This window comes from Panthera onca, chromosome F2 (assembly GCF_046562875.1).
Source record: "Panthera onca isolate mPanOnc1 chromosome F2, mPanOnc1 haplotype 2, whole genome shotgun sequence".
NCBI lineage: Eukaryota > Metazoa > Chordata > Mammalia > Carnivora > Felidae > Panthera > Panthera onca.
Window position 1 is genome coordinate 17,341,519 of NC_138356.1, and position 22,985 is coordinate 17,364,503.

Genomic DNA, 22,985 nt, shown 5'->3' on the forward strand with positions numbered 1-22,985 from the left:
AAAAGGCTCTGGAAAAATAGTCCTTTTGTTTAAAATAGAAACATAGAAGGAAGCCAAATTAACACACAAATTACTGAATATCCTGTTATTGGGGAGGGGGGGCAGGGGGGGAGCCCCTTCATTTCTAAAATGAAGAGAGTAATTGCTGGTACCAAAATTCATGTTTCCTTTTGGGTGAAATTCTCCAGCCAAGCTTGGCGTTAACCAAGTCGGCAATTTCACTTCATCATTACTTCACAAAAGACTTCCAAAATCACTGCGACAGACAGGCAAAATAAAAATGTTAAATACATCCTGGCTGGGAGGGGACTGAAGCCTCCACACTCAATCAAAGGTTTACAATAATAGGATTCATAAAAAAAAAAAAAAAAAAAGAAAGACAGATGGGATTAGAAAATGTTGCAGTGAAGACTCTGGAATGAGATGAGATCACAGCACCAGCCTGTCTTTTGTGGACCTGCACAATGATCCCCGAGCCAGACTGGATTAGGAAACCTCGCGACTAGGGGTTCAGAGAGAGGCTTCCGGTTCCCGGCACTTTGGGGGAAAGAAGGCTGAAACGATGCATCAGATTTACAGCTGCAGTGATGAAAATATAGAAGTTTTCACCACCGTGATCCCTTCCAAGGGTGAGTAAAATTGCCCTTGACTGTTTCCTTAGCGGCACCTTATGCCGGAGGGTAAGGACAATCACGTGCCGTTTTACTAAGGTTTTCCTCGGATCTCTCAGAGGGTTTGATGGGCTCTCTGTTTTGATGGTATTGTTGTTGTTGTTTAAAATAAGGTACATGGACAAACATTAATCACTGAGAAACAATTAATCAAGGGGGTGGGGTGGGAATGAGGGCAGTTAAATACTCCCAGTTTCACTTAATTGAACACTGGCAACCCAATACGCCACCGAATGAAAGTAACAGCAAGCCATTGTTTTAGGAAAGAGAGATGAAAACAAAATTCCCAGGGCAGCCAGAGAGATTCTTTCATGTTCTCCAATGAGCAAGTGGATTTTGAAATGAGAACCAGCTGGCTCAAAAGTATGATTCCAAGCTATGCTGTGAAATGTGAGGGGAAATACTCCCAGCAGTGGCCTAAAGTCTAATAAAGTGGTCAAATAGTACCCTGACCCAGGGCTGGCCTCTAACACAGATCCCAGGGCCATGCTCCCAAACTTCACCTCGAGCTAGCACTGCCAAAAAGTGTGACTCTGTAAGCCCTTGTGCTCCATGGTGAATGGTGTCAAGTCCCAGGAAGGGCTTTGTGTTCGAGCTCAGAGGACAGCAGGTGTCTGGTTACTGGACAGTTCCCCCGTCCATCCCCTCCAAAGCTCAGCCCTCTCTCCTGCTCCCTCTGTCCCTCCCTGCAGCCCCTGCCTTGCTGGGAGAGCCTGGGACTCTGGCTTAGCCCTGGTTTCATTGTCAGACTTGAATGAAGGGGGCTGGATGTTTGCTGGTGTTGTGACCCCCTGTTCAAACAATTCCTTTCTTCTTCCCGTGTCAGCCACTGACAGGGCCACTGCTCAGGGGGGGAAGGGAGAGACTCAGCCTGGTCACAAAGAGACAGCCAGCAGAACATAAATAAAGCTTTTGACATCTATTGCCACATACAGAGAGAGAAAAAAGAGCTAGGAGTCTGCCCACGTGCAGGAGTTGGAACTCTAGAGACTCTGAAAAGTACCTGAAAGGCAAAGCCTACCCTCTGACCCGGCAGTTGCACTGCTGGATACTTTTATCATGGACGTTCACAGTGGCATTGATTCTAGGAGAGCAAAACTGAAAATAAATGTCCTTGAGGAGGAGAGGGGTAAAATGTGGTATCATCATACTATGGAATATTCCACAGTTGTCAACAGGGATGAACTAGATCTATGTGTATACACAGATCTCAAAAGCATAATGTTGAGTGAAAAAAAAAAGCAGGCTGAAAAATTTTATATGTATGATAACAGTTACTACATCTGGAAATAAAAAACAACACTATACATTATTTATGGATATATATCCAGAGAAAGTATGAAAACATAGGCTGGAAAGATGCAGATAAAATTAGTGATCTTATTAGCCCTGGGGAGGGACAGAAGCAGAATTGGGGGAGAGTAGAAAGGGAATCTAAACTTGCCTAATTTTTTTATTTCTTTTACACGAAAAAACAAATTGGAAACAAATATGAAAATGTTAAAATGCCAATTTTCTGTACTTTTTTCCCATTTAACAATTTTTAAAGGGAGAAAAAAGAGCCCAACGGTCCTTTTTAATTAAAAACTTATTCAACAATTCAAGAGCAATGTCACACTTCACCTGAATAAAATAATTTAAAATAGGGCCTCTGATCCCATTGGCTTAGCATAGTGGTCAAGAGACAACTGCCACTTCCGCACTGTGTGACCCTGGTCAGGCTACTTCACCTCTCTGGGTCTGAGTTTCCACTTTTGTAAAAGGGAGAGCTAGAATTTATCTCCCAGGGTTATTATGGAGGGAAAACTGAAATACAGATAAAATATATAATGCATCTAAAACAGCATGTAGTAAGCACCATTAAATATATCACTTACAAAATGATTTGTATTTTCATTCCATATTTAGAGCAATGAATATTCAGTCAAAGATAAATGTTTAATCCTATATTCCTTTCTTGCCATTTTCATTCATGACCATCTCCTGGTGATAAACCAAATATTCATTAGTATTCATGGACATGTCACTGCTCAGGAAGTTCTCTAGAAAAGGAGTATTTGCAGTTTTACATTGAACCATAAATGGAAGAAGTTCACCTCTTTTATTTGTTTTTATTTTTTGCCTCATCTTGCCTTCTCCAAAGCTATCAAGCAGAGGGCTTTCAGTGAGAGAAGACTGTGCTAGGTCTTCTTAAGTCACTGCTTATAGGAGAGATTGGTAACTCTTCGTTATGTCCCCACATTCTTTAACAGCAGAAATAGAAGTTGGCTTAATTTCATCTAACAAGTGTTACAGTCCTCCCTGGTATGCCCTTTTCCAAATGCTATCGTTTAGCATGACTAAAATGACCCAAACCGTTTCTGAGCACAGCTTCAGCAGCATGGGCAGTGTGGCCAGTGGTTAAAAGTATAGGGCCTTGTTCCACAATCAGCTGTGCGGCCCCTAACCTTCAATATCCACACCAATAAAACGTAGTTAATAAAGAATACCTAGCTCACAGAGTTGCTAGAAGAGTGAATGAGATAAGGCAAATTAGCCATCAGCTGGTAAAACTCAATGTGAGCTATTATTACATTTATGTTATTGTATTATATCCTCCTGTCCAGCACACACATACATACATATATTGGGTTCAGCTTAAAGGCATGGGATCAAGTCTATGACTGAGAGTAAGTGTGGATTTTTACTTTCTGGAGAGAAAGAACCTTACTTGAAGGGAAAGATTTCACAGACAAAATTCACAGTAAATACCAAAGATAAAAGCTGTGGTTTTACCAAGAAGTTATACCAGAAGTTATTTCCTGAGCAACACACTAAAGTGGGTTTAATTCTAGGGTGAATAATACCACAGCATTCAAAATAATTCTTCTGAGGATAAACAGCAATGGGGAGGCATTCGTGAGGGGAGTCAGGGGACAGTAGGAAGAAATGGAGAAAACTCCAGAAAGAGAAATCCTGAAGGAATGCTAACTTAGAAGTTATCACCTATTCTTTCCACCTGCCTTCAGTTTGCAGAGATAGAAGAAAGAAAATCGTAATAACCACTAATTCCTGAGAACTTTCTCTTTGCCGGGCACTGGACCAAGGGCGTTATAAAAATTAGTTTATTTAATACCTGTCACAGCCCTCTGAGATGGTTGCTATTAATTACCCTGTCTTACAGATGAGGAGAGTAAGGTGTGGAAAGGATGGGTAATTTGCCCAAGTCACGTAATTGGCAAAGGGTCCTGTTCCAATTCATCCTCATGTGAAAGGAATCGGGAACCCTGGCTATAAACCAGCACACCGTACTCCAGGTTTCATGGCTGTAGGTGCTCTGCAGAAAATACCACCAGCCAGCACTCCTCTGATCACTTATCTGATAGGTGACAAGAAGTCATCTCAGTTCTAGGCAGGGCAGTGACATGGAAGATTTCAGTTCCAAGTATATCATTTTAGCAGCAATATGGAAAACAGATGTCTGAGTATCTCCATTTCAACAAAGTACACACCTTTTCCCACCAACTAACATGTTTTAATGGTTGATTTTTTAAGCTTTTTACTGTAGTGATAAAACATACATAATATAATATTTACCATTTAGCCATTTATAAGTATACAGTTCTGTGGCACAAAGTACATTCACATTGTTGTGCAGCCATCACCACTATCCATTTCCAGAACTCTTCATCATCCCTGTACCTGTTAAATAACAACCCACATTCCTTTCTTCCCCAACCCCTTCGTAACCTCTATTCTACTTTCTGTCTCTGAATTTAACTACTCTAGGTATCTCACATAAATGGACTCATACAATATTTGTCCTTTTGTGTCTGGCTTATTTCACTTAGCTTAATGTTTTTAAGGTTCATCCATGTTACAATATGTATCAGAATTTTACTTCTTTTTAAGGCTGAATAATACTCCATTGTATGTATATACCACATTCTGTTTACCCATTCATCTGTTACTGGACATTTGGGCTGTTTCCACCTTTTGGCTATTGTGAGTAATGCTGCTATGAATTTTAGTAACACCTAAAATTGTAATCACACCCCATTCTCCCCACTTGCCCCTCCCCACTCTAGGTGCAAACCCTCTCTGAGGCTACATCAGCCTCACCAGTGTTCTCTAAAACTATCCCTTTCTCTCTCTTTGCAGTGTCCAGTCCAGCCAGAAGAAGAGTCAAAAGTTCTCAACACCTCTTGACCAAGAATGTAAGGACAACTTCAGTTTTGATCCCTTTTGTTGGTTTTCAGTTCAAAAGCAGCATATAGCTTCTTCATTCCCTCTGCCCTGCTCTCAATAACCATGAAGTTTTTCTCTATCGCATGCTGCTGTTCTGTATTTCCTGTCCTCCACTTCACCAAAATGATTGACAAATGTCAACTAGGCAGCAAACAGCCCCGTATTGGACTCCACCACCCCAATTCTGCCATTTTCCCCAGACACATAGAGTAAATCTTACTCTCTTAAAAAATTGTTGTTCTTATTTAAAGAGAGTCCAAGATGTGAGTATAGCATCCCTGACCTAAGTGTTCTTCTATTGTTGGCAATCGGCTATGTTCCATTTTTTCACTATTATAAATAGCACTGCAATTAATTTGTAGTAAATATTATTCTTTTGGATTAATTCCTTGGTGAATTAACAAGTAAAAGGATAAGAATAGTTTCATTTATCCATCCATCCATCCCATATTTGCATTCCTACTATGTGTAAGAGACACTGCTAGATGTGGAGAATAGTGATTTTTTTAAAAAATGATTTCTGCTTTCAGTTTTGTCACATATTACCAGGAATTCTGAATGGCTGCCAGGCTTCCAGCAATGCTTTTCCATTTACCTCCAACCTCACTAACATCAACTTTCATTTTTTTTGTATTATCTTTTGCTATTCTAATAAGCATATACATTACCTTAAAATTAGTTTACATGTCATTAAAGCCAAATGGTGCTGTAAATTTCTCATTTTACTTACAGATTTCTTTATACAAAAATTGTCAATACATCTTTGTACTTTCATTGAAAAGGTTGAACTGCTGATTGTTTCCCCTCAGTTATGCTGGAGTTTCTATTTCTATCACAATTTTTCATAGAACACCATTTTGATCTTCTAAGTATCTCAATTTTTTAAAGCCTCTTCTCCATTAAAAAGAATTTTGGGAGGGGCACCTGGGTGGCTCAGTTGGTTGAGTGTCCGACTTCGGCTCAGGTTATGATCTCACAGTTTGTGAGTTTGAGCCCCACATCGGGCTCACTGCTGTCAGTGCAGAGTCTGCTTCATATCCTCTGACCCCCTCTCTTTCTGCCACTGCTCATGCTTTCTCTCTCAAAAATGAACATTAAAAAAAAAAAAAAAGAATTTTTTTAAGTGTCCTGGGAATGAGATGGGGTTTTAGTTATTGTTTTATAAACATTACTTTTTTAATTCCCAAAGTAATATGTGCCCATTATAAAATTTCAAATAATATGAACATATAAAGTATAATATCAGAAAATTCTAAAAAGCTGTAGAACAGAACAGTTAGGTATACAGACTTTGAGTCAAATTGCCTGGGCTTAAATTCCAGTCCTATCCATTTCTAGCTAGGTAACCTTGAGCAAGTTGCCCACCATACTGGACTCAATTTGAATGCTAAAGAGCATTCAAATGGGAATAATAGGAGCACACATCTCAAGAACCATTGGAAGGAGCAAATGACTTAATACATGTAAAGTGCTTAGCCCAGAACCTGTGACACATTAAGCATTCAATTAATATTGGCACTTTCTTTTTAAACTTTTTTTTTTAATGTTTATTTATTTATTTAGAGAGAGAAAGGGCATGAGTGGGGAAGGGGCAGAGAGAGAGAGAGGGAGGGAGAGAATTACAAGCAGTCTCGATGCTGCGAGCACAGAGCCCAACTCAGGGCTTGATCTCAAGAACCTCAAGATCATGACCTGAGCCGAAATCAAGTGTCAGACATTTAACCGACTAAGCTACCCAAGGACCCCAGAGTTGGCACTTTTTAAGTGAAAATTTCCCATATACTAGCATATCATTATTGTGCTTCATTGCTCAATAACATACTGTTGTGCAATTTGCTTTTTTCACTAAACAATAAATCTTTAATATCTTTACATGCCAATTAATACATATAGATTTACCTCTTCCTTATGAAGACTGCATACCATACCATTATATGAATGTACTATATAATTTTCTACCCAAATCAAATCTGAAGTCTTCTAGATTATTTAACCAAATTACCAACAAATGGTAATTTTTCTCTCTACTAAAACAATGCCACAAGCAATATCTTTGAACGTATCTTTCATGCTCTTATGCAAATATTTTTCAGGATAAATTCATAGATATGAAAACGCTGGGTCATCACATCAACACATTGTACTCCTTAAACTTACATAATGTTATATATCAATTATATCCAATTTTAAATAAGAAAATGCTAAAAGGATATGAACATTGAAGAAAATGTATAGTCATTGCCAAATTCTTAGCAACTGTTTTCAAGTACTCTTACCAGAATACCCAAGTCAATACTGTATGTCACAATGTTTTTAATCTTTGACAATCTGATAGGTGAAAATATCTTGTTTTAATTTGCATTTCTTTAATTATTAATATCATTCTTCATATTTTCAGGTATTTGAATATTTTTTCTCTATAGATTCCTAATTCATGTCTTCTGCCCATTTTTCTGTTGTATGTCTTTCTAAAATGACTTTTAAGAATATTTTATATATTAAGAAAGAAAAGCACTTTTAAAATTTTTTAGTTTTTTTTAATTTTATATTTGAGAGAGAGAGACAGAGAGACAAAGCCCAAGTGGGGAAGGGGCAGAGAGGGAGACACAGAATCTGAAGCAGGCTCCTGGCTCTGAGCTGTCAGCACAGAGCCTGATGCAGGGCTCAAACTCACAAACCACGAGATCATAACCTGAGCCAAAGTCTGATGCTTAACCAACTGAGCCACCCAGGTTCTCCAAAAAGGGCTTTTAATGGATGGAAAATTTCTCTGTGGTAGGGCAAGAGATTCTTACCTTTTTCCTGGTCCTTGAAAACTTGAGCCCACAGTCTCAAAGAAAAATGCTCCTGACTTTCAAGGAGTAGTGAATGTTACCAAAAATGGAAAGGGAAATCGTTGTCTGCAGGTAATTTAGAATTTAAGAAAAGTTTCACAACACACTTTTCGCTCAAGGGGCATCTGGATTTGAAGGAGACACAAATCATTCAAGAATCAGAGCAGATCTCTTGGGAATTGGGAATCTTTGGTTCTCAACCAAGTTCTTGCTTTGAATTTCTAACCTTAAACAATGTCCCTGTCTGAATCTCTCCTAATACCAATACCTACTGGCTTTATAATGATAGAACAGTATTTGCAAAAGCTTTTAAAATGGAAACTAAATCATTATGCTTTCCAATAGTTAAGATTTAGAACCTAAATAAAGGAGACAACTCTTAGTAGTGATGATGAAGCCACACAGGCCTAAGATACACAAAAGAACCAAAACATGGGGCACAGTCTCCTGGAATATCCAATTGACTTCAACCGGGCACTGTAGAACCAGGCTCTCAGGTTTCTTGGGAGTGGAAATTTTTGAGAAAGACTGTTATGTTTATGGTTTACGACTTTCCCTCTCCAAAATATTTTTACTCAGAGAAAAAAATGACTCAATTATACGAATACATATTAAAATTTGCTTTCGATTAAAAAAATAAAATCAGAAGCTAGGGTCTTGCTTTCAACTATGCAATCTTTTGGGTGAGACAACTTAATAAGACCCTCTGGCCTTTGATCTCTTCTCTAAATTTCTCACTTCCCCTAACAGCCTGACTCATCCTTTGCTTGCAAAACTTAGCCTAGCTGTACAGAACATTCAAATTAGAAAAGACAAGAAAGGTTTTAGTCTACCTAAGATGAGGAAAGTGAGTCTTAAAGAAAGAACTGTTGGATTTTTTGTTTCTTCATCCAACTGGCTCTTGGCTTCCCTTTGAGTTCCCAAGAAAAACAGTATTTTGCAACTGCTCAAACCTACCAATGTCTATGACTTTCTTTGTCCTGAAATTCTTATTTGTATCTATTCCCACTCCTTGGGCTACCATGTGGAGTCAGGTTCCTTCCTTTACAAATATCTCTCCTCTCTAAGCCATCCTTAGTGCCACAGCATCACTAAGGTATGGTCAGTTAGGCCTCCCAGTACAATGGAGCCACTGCCACTGATTGCCAGCCCCAAGATAATGAGCAGCATAAGTACCACCACCAGGAAAGATGGAGAAACAAAATGTGTAAATGTCACATTCTTCCCAGATTTCAACCTTGCCGGGGAGAAATTGGTCTAGAAATCTACTGATTTTTCAAAATGCACTGAGCAATCAATTGTACTTGAAATTTCTTATCTGGATGTAGGCATTTCTACAGGTTTTACAAAAAGCACTCACTTAGAAGTCATGAAATCATGGCTCTCATCCTTGGCTCTGCCCCTTATAGCTCTGTGACTTTGAAGACACATGACCTCTCTTGGCCTCAGCCTCCCTATGTATAAAATTAGGGAGTTGGCTAGAACATTGCTATGGATCCCATCAGCCCTAAATCATGATGATTCTCCATCACTTAGGTCTCACTATCTTTCCCATGCCCCACCAGCCCCCTAGACTTCAAACAGAAGTGTGAATCAAGGATGTCAGTAGATGGAATCCTGAGGCTTCGGTATTAGCCCATGCCTTCTGTTCTTCCAATCTCTGACCCAAGACCAGCAGGGGATCATCAGCATACTGCACTAGTACATTCCCCTACTTTCAGAAGGCAGTTTGCTAACTAGGAAAGGAAAATCCAACATTTAACCTGGTCTCCCCCTTCCCTCTCCTCATTCCCCGGTCTTACCCCTGTACTCAGGGTGCTAAAGAGCCTGCTCTCAGATCATTTTTTTCTAAGACCAGCAGCAATAGCAAGTTCAAACTGTGCCCTACAGACCAGAAAATAACCCAGGCTTTCAGAAGGCCACAGCCATCCATTCAGCTGTCCATTCCCTGGTATGGGCCCAATGTACTCCTCTGGAGCCATCTTAGAGCTGAACACCTCTCTCTTTCCTTTCCTGCCATTGGCATCCTTTGGGGACTGTAGAAGATACCCGGAAGAGGCACTTGGCCCTAAGTCATGGCCTGGGAAGTAACCAGCCTCATCCCCATCCCCAGGAAACCTCCTGCATCCAGCAGAGGGCTGAGCAGCTAATGCCTCTATCCTTCCCAGTTCTCTTCTTCCACCCCACAGTGCAGAGAAGGGACTGCGGAGGTGGTTTCTTGTTCCTGAAAGGGAACATTTGCTTCCCTTTCAGAGGAGGAAATGTTGGGTTTCCCCCATGGACTCCTCAGGCTCTCATTACCTGCCTTACTTTCTCCTTGTACAAAGTAGATCTGAAAACATACCAGTTTTCACTCCTCCTCACTTAGAAGAATGCTGACAGAATGAAAATAAAACCAGAAACACCACGGACAGCTGAGAGCCCTGTGTCAGTAATGAGGTTCAGGTCTCTCCTGTTCAACCTGGAGGTTCATGTTCCAGAGGAAGGCCTTTAGGCCAAAGATTACGTGTCCGGGGGAATGGAGCTCTGAACAACCATTAATCCAGAAAATTCCAGTATTCTGGGGCAACGTCATGGCTAAGTACAGTGCCAAGGGTAAGGAAGGTAAGGGGAGAGCAGAGGGGACTGTTAGTGCAGGGTGGTCAGTGCTGGACACCCACTGCTGTGCTTCATAGTCCCCAGTGAGCTGGTGCAAGGTGGACCCGTGCTGCCCCAGCTCAATGGAAACACCACCTTCTAATCATACTGCGATTTATAAATGTATCAAATCAACACATTGTATACCTTAGGTACAATGGGAGGAAAAAGGAATAAATATTTTAAATTATTGGGGGGAGGGGCGGGGAGAGGGAGGGACCACCTTCTGCAGTGCCGAGAGGAGAAAAAGGACTAATCCTACATGCTCCTCAATTACCAGCTTTCTCCAAAGGCACAGAATGAATGAGTCTGGGCCCTAAAATGGGTTTGAGAAGAGTTAATTTCCTAATCCAGATAAGACCAAATTTGGGATATATTAATTTTCTAAGCAAAGGACTATTTGTGGTAAACTGAAGCAAAGAGTGACAGCTTCTCCCATTTTACTCTTTGGGAGATATGAACTGCTTTCTGATTCTGTAGATAAACATGTGGCACAAAGAGACAGCGCACGCCATGCTAATAGAATCTCTACAAATGACAGGCATTTACCATGCCCCAATACAGCAAGGACACACAAGAATATCGATCTCTTTTTCACATAACCACAAAGTGTCAAAAGTCAGGTGTGAACTCCAGTCTGCATGACCCCAAATGGAGTTCCCTTCTTCATCACTGACAATCTGAGAGGAGAAAACAAACAAAAAAACAAAACAAAACAAAGAACTTTGTTTTCAGTTGCATTTAATTATTATTCAACACCTTTTCATGTTTAGCATTTGTATTTCTATGGTCAATTGCCAGTTCATGTTTTTTGCCCCATTTTTCTGTTGTTTTCTTCCTCTTTATTGATTTGTAAGAGTTCTACATACATGGGATAATTCCTCCTCATATGTAACAAATGTTGTATTGAGCCGTATTCAATTCTAGTGTTTGTTGTTTTGTTTTGAACATGTATCTTTATCTGTCTGGTATTTACTTTAGTATGAGAAGTGTGAACACAGATTCATTTCCTCCAGTGACCTGACATTTATTCTAACACTATTTATTAAAAATCCAATTTTTCTCCACTAAATTGAATTATAACCCTATTAAATATTTATAAATTTAGTCTTATTTGCTTCAGCATCCTCCAAAAGCAGCACAGTTGTTCTGTATGGACAACTGAGGGGGATCTATCACAGGTCAGACTACGGGGCTGAGGTGGGTCCACTTAATTCACAGATGCCCCCAGTGCCCAGGATCTGGCACAGAACATGCCCTCACAGGATATCTGCTGAAGGAGCAAGAGAATGAGTGTATGCTAACCTCAGAGAAGCCATGGTGTACTACTGGAGATAACTAACCAGCTTCAAAGAAGTGAAGAAATTCAGAATGAATGACCCCAATGTCCTAGATATGTATAATACTATGAAGGGTATGAGCCAAGAACTGCTAAGGTTCCCTTCATCACTCCTGGTAATTAAGATAAAATACAGTATTGTCTCAACTTTTTACATTTAAATTATTCCAGTGATTTAAGTATGTTTGTTATAACTTTTAAGGCCCATTTTGGTGGGTCCTGATGAAAGGGGTGTTTCTTTTTAATGTACTTCCCAAGATAACTATTCAGCAGGTGATCATTACTGAAAACACCTTAGCTCCTAGCATTCTGTCTGGCTTTCTGGAGTTTCCACTTAGTGAAGCACACACAGTGGAACTTCATCTCCCAGCTCCACCTGACACAGGCCTTCTGCAAGGAGGGGAAACGCGAGCACGGGGGCTGTGCCTGCTCTGTCTTGCCAGCAGCTTCTTTCTTTTTAAAACTTCAGAATCAGTTGGGCTCCGAGTCCTCTCCCTAGCTCTTCCCTCTGCTAGAGCATTCAGAAAACTGTCCTCTGTGTGAACAAGGGTGTCTGCCTAGCTCAAAGACTGGAAGACCCTCATTTCCAGAACTGTTCTCATTTCAAATAGCCTGTTCTGTTACCAAACCAGGTGATGGCTCAGGCTCCTGACTCTGTGAAGGGCTGCTGGTGAGGAACCCCCAGAACCTTCATTTTCCTACACCATGGCACCATTTGGCACGCTGAAATTGAATAAAACAGTTGACTGTTGGAGGCCAGTTTACCCAAGTTCTCTCACTGCTGGTAGCATTCGCTGGAGTAAGGAAGACTCCAGTAATTCACTGTTGGCACAAAGTGCATCTGAAGATCGGAGGAGAGGAACAAGCTGACTGTCCTTCCTCCTCCCGGCAGGTGGTGATCGAGTCAGACCTCTACACTCCCAGGCCCGTGGAGCTGCTGCCACATCGCAGCGACCGCCGCGACGGCGAGGGCCGCAGGTCGGGCAGGCTCCACGGTGCTCGGCAGCAGGGACCCCACCTTGCCAAGGCCCCAGCCAGACCCGGTATGTGCGTCCTGGATCGAGTCCCTGGAATCTCCCTGGGGGGCAACGACGCGCTTAGACCAGCAGCCACAGTGTCTGTGGCCTGGCTTGCATTTTGTCCAATAACCTCACGATCCTCCCTGGCGTCCTCCATCACGCCAGGTGAGCGCAGCACCTGTGGCGTGGGGCGTGCGCTTCCCCCCCTCTCCCCACCCCACCCCCCCCCCCCCCCCAGCCGCCGCTGGGGCTGGCGCATTACGTTCCTGCTCTGAATGCACCCGCTCTCGGGCCCCACCTACAGCTGCAACACAAAACACCTTCTACCTGAAAAACACTCCTGGCTGTGTGTAATGAGCAAATGCTCTCTTTCATCTACCATCTTGCTCCACAGGAAGTCCTGCTGGATTCAAGAGGAGATGAAAATCATTATGTTTTAGGGACAGAAAACCAGTGTAGACATGACTCATGAAGAAACAGAAGCTTACATTATTTTACAGGCTGTGTGTGTAAATTATACAGTCCTTCATAAACTGCCATCTTAAGATCTCAGAATTGTAAATGTGAATGACTTAGGGCTATTTCAACAATCTCTAAAAAGAATTTAGGGACAAATTTGTTTTGGAAACTGGAAACATTGTAAGTCTTAACCTTAAGCACTATTTTGAAAAATGGCTTCCACCCCAAGCAGTTAAACAGGATTCTGCATCTAGCCCACTGAAGTCTGTGATGGTATTTCACCTTCAATCGCTGGTTTAAGTTATTTATGTTATGTCCACAGCCTAAACTAATTCATAATTTAACTCCAAAAATACACAATAGAAAGTCTGGGATGTCCTTCTCAAGGCTTTTCAGTGTCAGCAATTTTATATAAGAACTGAAATAATACATCATGGAATATGTATCTTTATCCATCCATCTACTCTCTCTGTAGATGCTGGACTGGATCTCTAAGATTTCTTTGATCACTAACACCCTGATCCTGTTTTTATTATCCTACATATAATAACACATAAATCAAGCCATATTCTCTAGCTAAGTGATTACATATACACATATGTAGAGTGAAAGCATTAGGAAAACCACAATCTGCCTTGCAAATTAAGAGGAGATAAATTTTTCTCTGTGTCTATATATAGGAGGGTGGGTGGGTGCATGTGTGTGTAGAAAGAGAAAAAGAGAATATCTTCGCTACAAAATCATAAAATGAATTTACAGCCATGTTTCTCGAATTTTAATGTGCAAAAGAATCACCTGGGAATCTTGTTTTCATGCAGATTTCAATTCAGTAGGACTTAGCAGGGCCCCAGATTTCTAAGAAGCTTCCCCATGATGTTGATGATGTTGGTCTGAAGACAATATATTGATTAGCAAGGATTTAGAGATGGTCTAATGGGTGGTTCTTGAAGTGGGGTCTCCAGAGCAGCAGAATCACCTGGGAACTTGCTGTAAATGCATATTTTAGATCCCACCTAAGACTTACTGAATCAAATTCTGGTTTACAACCCAATAATCTCTGATTTAACAAGCCTCCCAAGTGATTCTAAAGCACACTGAAGGTAGAGAACCACTGATCTGCAAGCACCCCATGCCCATTTACAGAAAAGGAAACTGAAACCATAGAAACTGTTTGACTCAAAGTCACACTGCTTATTAGCAATAGAACTGAGAGTAAATCTTAGGTCTTCTAATTTCCTAGCTAATGCCTCTATACCCCCCTCATTTCCACCCCTAGAGAACAATGTCTTCCCAACTGTCTAGTTTTAGGGGCCACTTTCCTTCCTTTTTAAGTAGCCTGTGGAAGCTTAACTGCCCAAGTCAGTCTTTTATTCTGAAAGAAAACAGTAAGTAATGAAATGGAGAGAATCTGCCCAACATGTGACAGTCAGCTCATGCAGGGAATGTGCTAGTCAGGTTTAAAAAAAAAAAAAAAAAAAAAGATCGAGCTGGGCATAGATTCAATTCCTCCAGCTCCCCCAATCTGATAGACTCCAGAGGGGGTTGGGGGAGACAGCAGGTTTCTGAGTCAAAGCCAGACCCAGTGCTTTCCACGGGAAAGGCTTGGTATTGGCCTTGGGCAATGAGTCTCCCATCCTCCCATCCTCCCATCAAAAGGATTTGTGTCTCCAGGAATCTCAGATCTGGGGGCATGCTTCTTTTCTGAGCTACAGAAGGTTCCTGGATGACATAGACTTCTCACATGGGAGAAAGATTCTCTGAGGATCTCGGAAATTGCAGGAACTCTGAAGGAAGACGCCTTCACCATGAGGCCCTGAGCAGGTGAACCTCAAGTGCCTGGAATAGGGACACCCACCTCCTGGGCCCAAGAGAATTGGCTGTCTCTGGAATGTCTCTACCAGGATGTCCTCAGGCACCTGAGAATCAACTTGTTTAAATGGAATGCATCCTCCTCCTTCAAACCGCTCTTCCTTCCTCAAGTAGGATGTTTTCCTTAACATCCCCTTTGTCCTCCCCATCCCTACTCCACCCCCTATGCCACATACTAAATACTGACAATGTCAATTCCTGGATGTCTCATCTCTCCCTCTTGGTACCTACCTCAGGTTACCTGGACTCAGACCCCTTCACCTCTGGTGCCTAGCACCCCACCCTGGCCCTCAGCCACCAGTCCCTCTCCCTATACAAGGCTACCAAAGGGGTCCTTCTAAAGCAGAAAAATCTGCCTCTGCCATCCTTCTGCTTCAGTGTCCTTCCCATCCCCACTGCCCTGCAGACCATGCCCAAGGTCCCCCAGAACCCCTCCTCTGCTGACCTCTCCAGGGCCACCTCCTGTGACACTCCTGTCCCTGCCTGTCCATACAAGCAGCAACCCTGAGCTGTGGGGTGATTCTGTGACTACTTCCTTATATTCAGTTTCCTGGTCCTTCCCTGACCCTGGATTGCCCTCCCTGTCTCTACCTGGCAAACACCTCCCAGAGTCCCTCAGTCAAGCTTCCCCAGCCCTGCAAGACCCCCAAAGCAGTCTGCCATTCCCTAGATCATCCTCACCCGGCTTCCTCTAATTGTTATGTATCTCCAAAGCCTCCATTTCCTCATCTAGAAAGTGGGGACTATTATGATATCTACCTGACAGGGTTATATGGTAAGGATTAAATGAGACAATGTTTATGTGTTTTACACTCCGCACAATGCCTGACACAGTAAATACTCAAAAATATGAGCTGCTGTTATGCCAGAGCACTGTACGTTATGATGTAATCTTGGGAGTCTTGTAACTTCATTTTATTGGCATTGAAATGTTTTCTTCCTTGGGTTGGGGAGTGTTTTATCTCTATCCGCTATAGTGTGAAGAATGGGGCTTGTTCTGGAATGTCTGCCCAAGGAGAGAATTATATTGAAAGGCAACTTTCCCCCACCTGTTATTGGCTACCTCAGCTCAACAACTTGATTCTCAGAAGCTGCAGACGTCAGGGTAGAGATTATTCAGAAGTAGGTTGGGCCTCGGGAATAAAGGCCTAGCAAGAAGGTTCTCATGTGTCTTCCATAGCCAATGGCTCAGAACTCTGATAAACTCCAACCCTTCCACATTCTGAAGCAGTGCTTCCCAACACAGGCAGGACGTCACTGCTCATTTCCACAGAGGGGTGTCCAGGATCAGCAGGCTGAATAGATCCCAGCTGTAAAGACTTAACCCCTGATAACCTCTTGTGATGTTGCACCCTAGGAGGGAAGGACAAGCTAAGGGCACATTCTCTGAGTACCTACTGCACACACAGTATCAAATGCTTCCACACACGTGATCTCATTAGACCTTAGTTTCAGCACCCCCTGGAAGAGTACCAGGGGTGCAGATTACCCACTCAACAGTTGCCCCACTGCCTGACCCTACTGCCTGATTTTGCTGCTTGGTACGAAGGTCTTTAGAAATTCCCAGCTTGTGATCAGTTAGCTAATGAGATCATCGACACAGAACTAGGGGGGGAAGTAGAACACAGAGTTCCACTGACTAATGCCTCCTCTGTTCATCCTTGCAGTGGGGATTTCAGAACCCAAATCATCAAATCTGTGTGGGAATCGAGCATATGGAAAATCTTTGGTAAGTAAAATAAGCCTGGTTAGTTCTATCTGGTGTGCTTCAAACTTCTTGCCCTGCCCTTGGTTCCAGGCCTGAAGATGGTCAGAAGAGCTTCCCTGAGGGTTCTTTGCTCCCCAAGTCTATCATCTTATAGCACACCACTGGATGTTGCTCTCTTTCTTGCCAGAAATTCAGCTTTTAGGCTAACAGAAGATATCACCTAGTGGACATCTCAAACATGGTGGGGAAAGGCGTGGTTTCTATGGTAGGCACATGCCAGGTGGAAATGCCTGACAGATTCCCAGGGGCAGCTGCAGGGGTAATGAGATGTAAGGGTCTTGAACATTGTGAAAATACAAAACACCAGCCATCTTAGGTCAGGACAACTCTGGAGGACATCTGCTCCATGTGAGGTTTTCTGGAAGCAGACTCAGATGTGGGGTATGGGGTATGAGATGTACATTAGGGGTCAATATGTGTGATAGGAGAAGGGAAGTAGGATTGAGCAGAGTCAACTGCTAAACCACCATGCACACCTGATACCTGCTGGCAGGAGCTCCAGGGCAAGTGTTACCCATCCAGATTGTCCTGAGTTGGGCCCAAATGGCCAACCCTTTGTTTCCTCCTTGCTTTGTCATGGTATGTGGGCTGCCCCCATGGAGTGTGGGTTGGGGTCAGCAGGGAGGGCATCCCCTGGGGTGAGAGGCCCTCTGCATCCTACGCCCACCCAAAGGAGCTGAGAGCCATTTGCTGCCTGCCCCCTAGCAGCTGGGCAGCTTATCTTTCCCTGAAGGGAGATCAGGTGGTGCGTGTCCAGATCTAGCACAGAAGACATCTACATTGTCTTCTGGGCATGAATGTGGGTACTCTGCGTTAGCACAGCAGGAGTGGAATTCTGGCTACAGGTGAGGTCAGCTCAGGCATCCTGGGCTGTGTGAGCATCAGCTCTCCAGATTGATAGATCATTCCATGTGAGGACCAGAAAAGATCCTGGAGATTGTGTGGGCCAGCCCCCTCGTCCTTAAGGAACAAAGTGGGCAGTGAGCACTTCATTCCCAGTCTGAGGAGAAAAATCTAATCTAAATACCTCACTTAGGTCATCCCTGTACTAGGAAAACCCTACAAAGGGTAGGGATGGGGCAAGCTGTTTCATCAGGAGCCCCCTGCCCCCACCTAGTACTTAGGAGAAACTGAAGATGGCTGAGCTACCACCACAGAATGCAGACTGTCAGGCTGCAACAGTTCTAACAGCTGCCCACAGCTCAGCCCAGAAAAGACTAAGGTTAAGGGGTAGGGGATGGCTCACAGTCTTGGATTACCTGCCCCCAGACTCTGGGCTGCAGTCAGACAGTACCCTTGGCAGAGAGGTAACTGCATTTGAGAGGCCAGAATGAGTTGAGACGGGATAGGGTAGTAATGGGGACACAGTTTCAAAGGAGGAGGGCAATACTAATGCAGAGAACAAGGAGGCAGGGCAGCATGACTGACCCTTTCCTCTGAGCCTGAGACAGTGCTGCTGGGGTCATGCAGCTCTTAGGAGGCCCCTTATCCCAGGGTGGGTGAAAGAGTGATTCAGAGCTTGCACAGCTAAATCTGATTCAATGCTGCCATGCACTGGAGGAGGACTAAGGACAGTGGAAGAGGAGGGATGTATGTATATATGTTCCCAGGGCTGGGCTGTTGGCCTGATGGGGAGGAGAGCTCCTGAGAGGCCACAAGGTGGCACAGTAACTCTGCCCACACATTTGGCCAGCTCAGGAGAGAAAGGGACTGTGAAATCATGATGTCCTTGACCTGGAATTTCCCAGCAATTCCAGGAATGTGGTGACCCTGAGCTTTCAATGGGGCTGGGGTGAAGGAACAAAGCATAGTGTATACCCATTGACTGAGCAAACTCTGGAGTTAGCCCTGGTTAGGCCCTCAGTTACTTTTCAATTCAATCCATGTTTCTTGAGCACTCACCACCTTCTTTAGGAGGGCTGCAGTGGGCCACCAAAGGGATTAAGTCCCAGACCCTGACACACACCATGCCACGTTTCTGGGGATCAGGAGACTAGACAAGCACATGACACAAGAAGAGAACGGTAGAAAGATAGAATTGGTTAAAAAAAAAAAAAACAACAACAACAAAAAACAAAGACAGAATTGGTGAAATGCCAAAACATGTCACATAAGTACTCAGAGCTGCGAGGACACGGGACACAAGGGCAGAGAGAAACCATCTTGGGCCACCAGCCTGAGAAAAGACTTCCTGGAAAAAGTGGCCTTGAAGGACAGGCAGAGATGAGGCTCAATCCAGAGAGCAAGGAAAAGCTAAGGGAAGATGCAGAGCTGTGCATGAGCATGAGGACAGACAGGACCAGCCCTTCTGGGACCAGAGCTGTCACAGTACCCACAGGCATCCCAGAAGCTGGAGCCACATAGATGAGGTGGAGCCCAGTTTTGAGGAGCCTGGAAGTGTGGGCTGCAGAGCTGGCCTAGGTCTGGCCTGCAGCGGGGAGGCCCCGCAAATCCAGCGGGGCTGGGATAAGTGGTGGGTCTGGTTGGAAGCAAGGAGGTCCCGGGTGACAGGATCTGAAGGCTGCAGCAGAGGAAATGGAGAGAATGGCACTGATGTAGGCAGTCTTTCAAAGCAAGAATCTGCAGGATTTGACAACAAAGTAGACACAGGCAACGGGAACATGAGGGGGGACAGGTTCTCAGGTAAGAACTCTCTCAAGTTCTCTGGGTCAGTGGTTCTCAAAGTGGGGTTCTGGGACTAGGAGCACCTAGGAACCTGCTACAAATGCAGATTCTCAGGCCCATATCAGACCTGCTGAATCAGAAACTGGGGTAGGCCCAGCACTGTGTTAACAAGCCCCACAGAGGAGACTTGATGCTTGGCAAAGTGTGAGGACCATTGTCCTAGGTGGTGGATCAATTTAGTCAACTGGCTCCAGTCAGTGCCAGAGTTGGGACCATGGCCACAGCCTCACATTCCCTTCCCCTTCCACACAACCCAGATTCCTCCGGTGGCCCGGATCTCCGTGAAAGCCCCGGCCGCGCTAGAGGCGACAGCCACGGGCTCAGAGAACGGAGCTGTTCTGACAAGAGGGTAAGTGCTGTCTCCCCGCCTGCTGCCTGCAGGGCTCCCCACACAGTCCTGGTCCTGCCACAGAACAGTAACAGGTGGCCTGGTTTACAGAGTCTCAAGATGCTAAAACAAAATCCATGCCAGCTTTAAATTACCTTTTAATGAGGGCGATAATCCTGGGTCTCTGCAGTGTCTTCTCAACTGTTTCCCTAGGATTAAGCTGAAGTGTTTTTGATGGTTTCCACTTCATTAACACCACTCTGTAGACTTAGAGAAGTGTCATTTGGGAGGGTTTTTTGGTTAATTAGATAAATGTAATTACAGGTCATATTCAGAGCCTGCTGGTAGGCACACTGGTCTCAGAAATGCTTCATAAATAAGGTTAAGGGCTCCTGCCCAAAGGTAAAGAGGTACCTAAGAAAAGTTTCTAATCAAGTTTATAACCCCCACGATTTAACTGATCCAGAACCAGCAGCTAGAATAGCAGGAGGGGATAATCCCCCCACCAGGAACTCCCTCACTGCCTTCAGTGTTGCATTAAGATGGCAAGCATGTATGCAAAACTCAAGTCAACATGTACATTTATGCCCCTGCCACTATCCTCCATACTGCACATAGCGGAAAAGTGAGTTAGGGAGTGATGAATGGGGTCTACTCCTTGAGGGAAAAAATTAAAAGTCTGGCTCTGTGAAATGACTGTCCTCCCTACCCACCCCTGGCTTTTCTCTTTAGATCCAGACATCTCAAGAAGATGACTGAAGAGTATCCAACCCTTCCCCAGGGGGCAGAAGCCTCCTTACCGCTGACAGGAAGTGCTTCCTGCGGTGTCCCTAGCATCCTCCGGAAAATGTGGACAAGGCACAAGAAGAAGTCTGAATATGTGGGAGCTACTAACAGCGCCTTTGAGGCTGACTAAAGGTGACCCTCCCTAGGTGCCCTGCGTTGGCCAAAGTTCACCGTACAAGGGAAGAAAACTTCCAGATGGGAACTGAGCCACATTCACCTCTGCTAGTAGCTGGTCCAAACACATCACCGCCCCTTACTAACCGATAGCCCCGGCTTAGGATACAGGCAAGGAACTTCCCTCGAAGGCAAAAGAAAAGTGTGCCTTCTTAGAATCGATAAAGCCATTGGTCTGAAAGTGGCTTTGGGAGGTCATGGAGTTTATATACCTATCTTTAAGCAAACCACACCACAATCAAACTTTCTCAACCCATTTTAAAGACCTCCAAGGAAGGAAGCAGGCAATTCCTCAGTCTTCCTTGTGAGTTGTTCTAATGTGTGTGATTTCTGGTATAAATATAAGAGCTTGATGTTTGAGGCACTTGTGAACACAGTGGTTCTTACTATTCCTCTTATCACATTTATTTCATCTTGACAAAGTACAATTTTTAATGACAAAGCACTATATATTTACTTCTACTTCTAATATCCATTTGACAGTATTGTCAAGATTGGTATTGATCATTTGGCATGATTGCATGAATTCTCTATTCTTTTACATGCAGTTTTTCTATAGAAAAACATGATTAAAAATTAAATGTTGAATGCTAATGTTTTCTGAAGTGGCATAGTCTAGTGAAATTAATAATACCTTGCATTGGTATAATGATTTTAACTTTTAAAAGTGCTTTCCCATCCAATATCTCTTATCTTCACAAAATCCCTGTTAAAGAAAGCACAATTATTCCCAATCTACAGATGGGGAAGCCAAGGCCTTATGAAGTTATGTGACTGGATATAGTTAGTGGTATTAGATACTAGGTCCTTAAGTCCACCAGACTCCTTGCTTTGCTTACTCTAGTAACTGAGGAAGGTTTTGAGGGACAGAAGTATGTCTCTGGGGGCAATGTTTGAAAGGAGAATTTTGATAAAGTTGGAAAAAGTGACTTAAATGAAACACATTATGTAGTAGGTTGAACTAGAAGAAATTGCCGTTTCTATAGGTCAAAAACAATTGATCATTTATTTCATATGGTTCAACCTAATATATAATATTGTGCTTTCCCTCTCTTAATGGAAATGTTGTCATCAATCCCATCTTTAATATCAATAGACTTACAATGATAATGTGATAATGACAGCTCTCATTTGTTAAATGCCTACCATGCACGAGACGTGACACTGAGCACTTTACATGCATCCTCCCTATCTTTCTAACAACTCTAAGTTAGATGGCCTTATCTATCTACTGGATGACAGTTTAAAGCAGTTACATGATTAGTCTGAAGGTGCCTGACCCATATGGGTGTCAGGCATCAGTGCCTGTGCTTGTATCCCTTTACACAGAATAGTTCAGAACACAGAGAAGGATCATGGTTAGCAAACAATTTTCGTCTCAAATGCTAAACACAGATGATGGGCAGAGGCTGCCTAGAGTGCTGTGTGGGGAGGAGTCTGAGATGAAGGAGTGTGGTGGTCCATTAGAAATGCCTGCCTGTGGAGGGCATTAGTTGCACATGTCCTGAATATCTGTCATCTGTAGCGTCAACTCTACCCCCAAAAGGCTTGTTTTCTAATTCAGAAGCTTCAATTAATCCAACCCATTTAACAAAATCAGACACTCCATGATGAAATTTAAGTCCAAGACTGGGCTGGAAATTGTCAGGTCTTGGTACAATGAAGAATTTGGCTGCGTTACCAGTCTCAGACTCAACGGTTATTCATAGGCTACTGCTCTGTGGCCACATGTTGCCTTTTGCTGAGTTACCTGTTTCCATGTCTCCAGGTCAACTGTAAGGAGACATGGAAGAATAAAAGGCCTGGGCTTCTGGGCTTTCACCTTGCTGATCCCTGCCCTTCAGCCATTGTTTTAGACTCTCAGCACCCAATCCTCACGTTGGAACATGACTTGAATATTTGGGCATTGAGTTCTCTTTCAGTGAGGGCCTAGTCTCAATGGACTAATAGTCTTGCACAGTATAGATAATGAGGGGAGGGGAGGGGTGGTGATTTATGCTGGACCTATCAGAGTATCTATTCTACTATTTATTTTAACTTATTTAATTTATAGCTGATGTTCTCCATTTGTATGTGGCACCTGGAGATTTCTGTAGGATCTAACTTATAAGGAACTAACTTATTTTTAATTTAAATATTTCATGATTAAGTGTTTGCCTGGCATAAAACATCCTAACTGACCAGTTCAA

At 43.2% G+C, this 22,985-nt stretch overlaps 2 protein-coding genes across 3 annotated transcripts in view; one reads left to right on the forward strand and one right to left on the reverse strand.

Annotated features, from left to right (window-relative positions):
* The window catches only part of CRH (corticotropin releasing hormone), a 304,411-nt gene that overhangs the window by 278,840 nt on the left and 2,586 nt on the right, over positions 1-22,985 (reverse strand). The window lies entirely within an intron of this gene.
* On the forward strand, positions 89-21,390 carry VXN (vexin). Its single transcript, XM_060610643.2, has 6 exons — positions 89-629; positions 4,812-4,867; positions 12,601-12,751; positions 16,723-16,784; positions 19,766-19,857; positions 20,569-21,390. Exons 1-6 carry the CDS (start codon positions 563-565, stop codon positions 20,750-20,752), a joined length of 612 nt encoding a protein of 203 aa, XP_060466626.1. The 5' UTR covers positions 89-562; the 3' UTR covers positions 20,753-21,390.

Coding starts and splice junctions, on each gene's coding strand:
- VXN (XM_060610643.2), top strand. CDS start 563: ATGCATCAGATTTACAGCTGCAGTGATGAAAATATAGAAGTTTTCACC. Junction 630..4,811: donor CACCGTGATCCCTTCCAAGG/GTGAGTAAAATT, acceptor CTCTCTTTGCAG/TGTCCAGTCCAGCCAGAAGA. Junction 4,868..12,600: donor AACACCTCTTGACCAAGAAT/GTAAGGACAACT, acceptor TCCTCCCGGCAG/GTGGTGATCGAGTCAGACCT.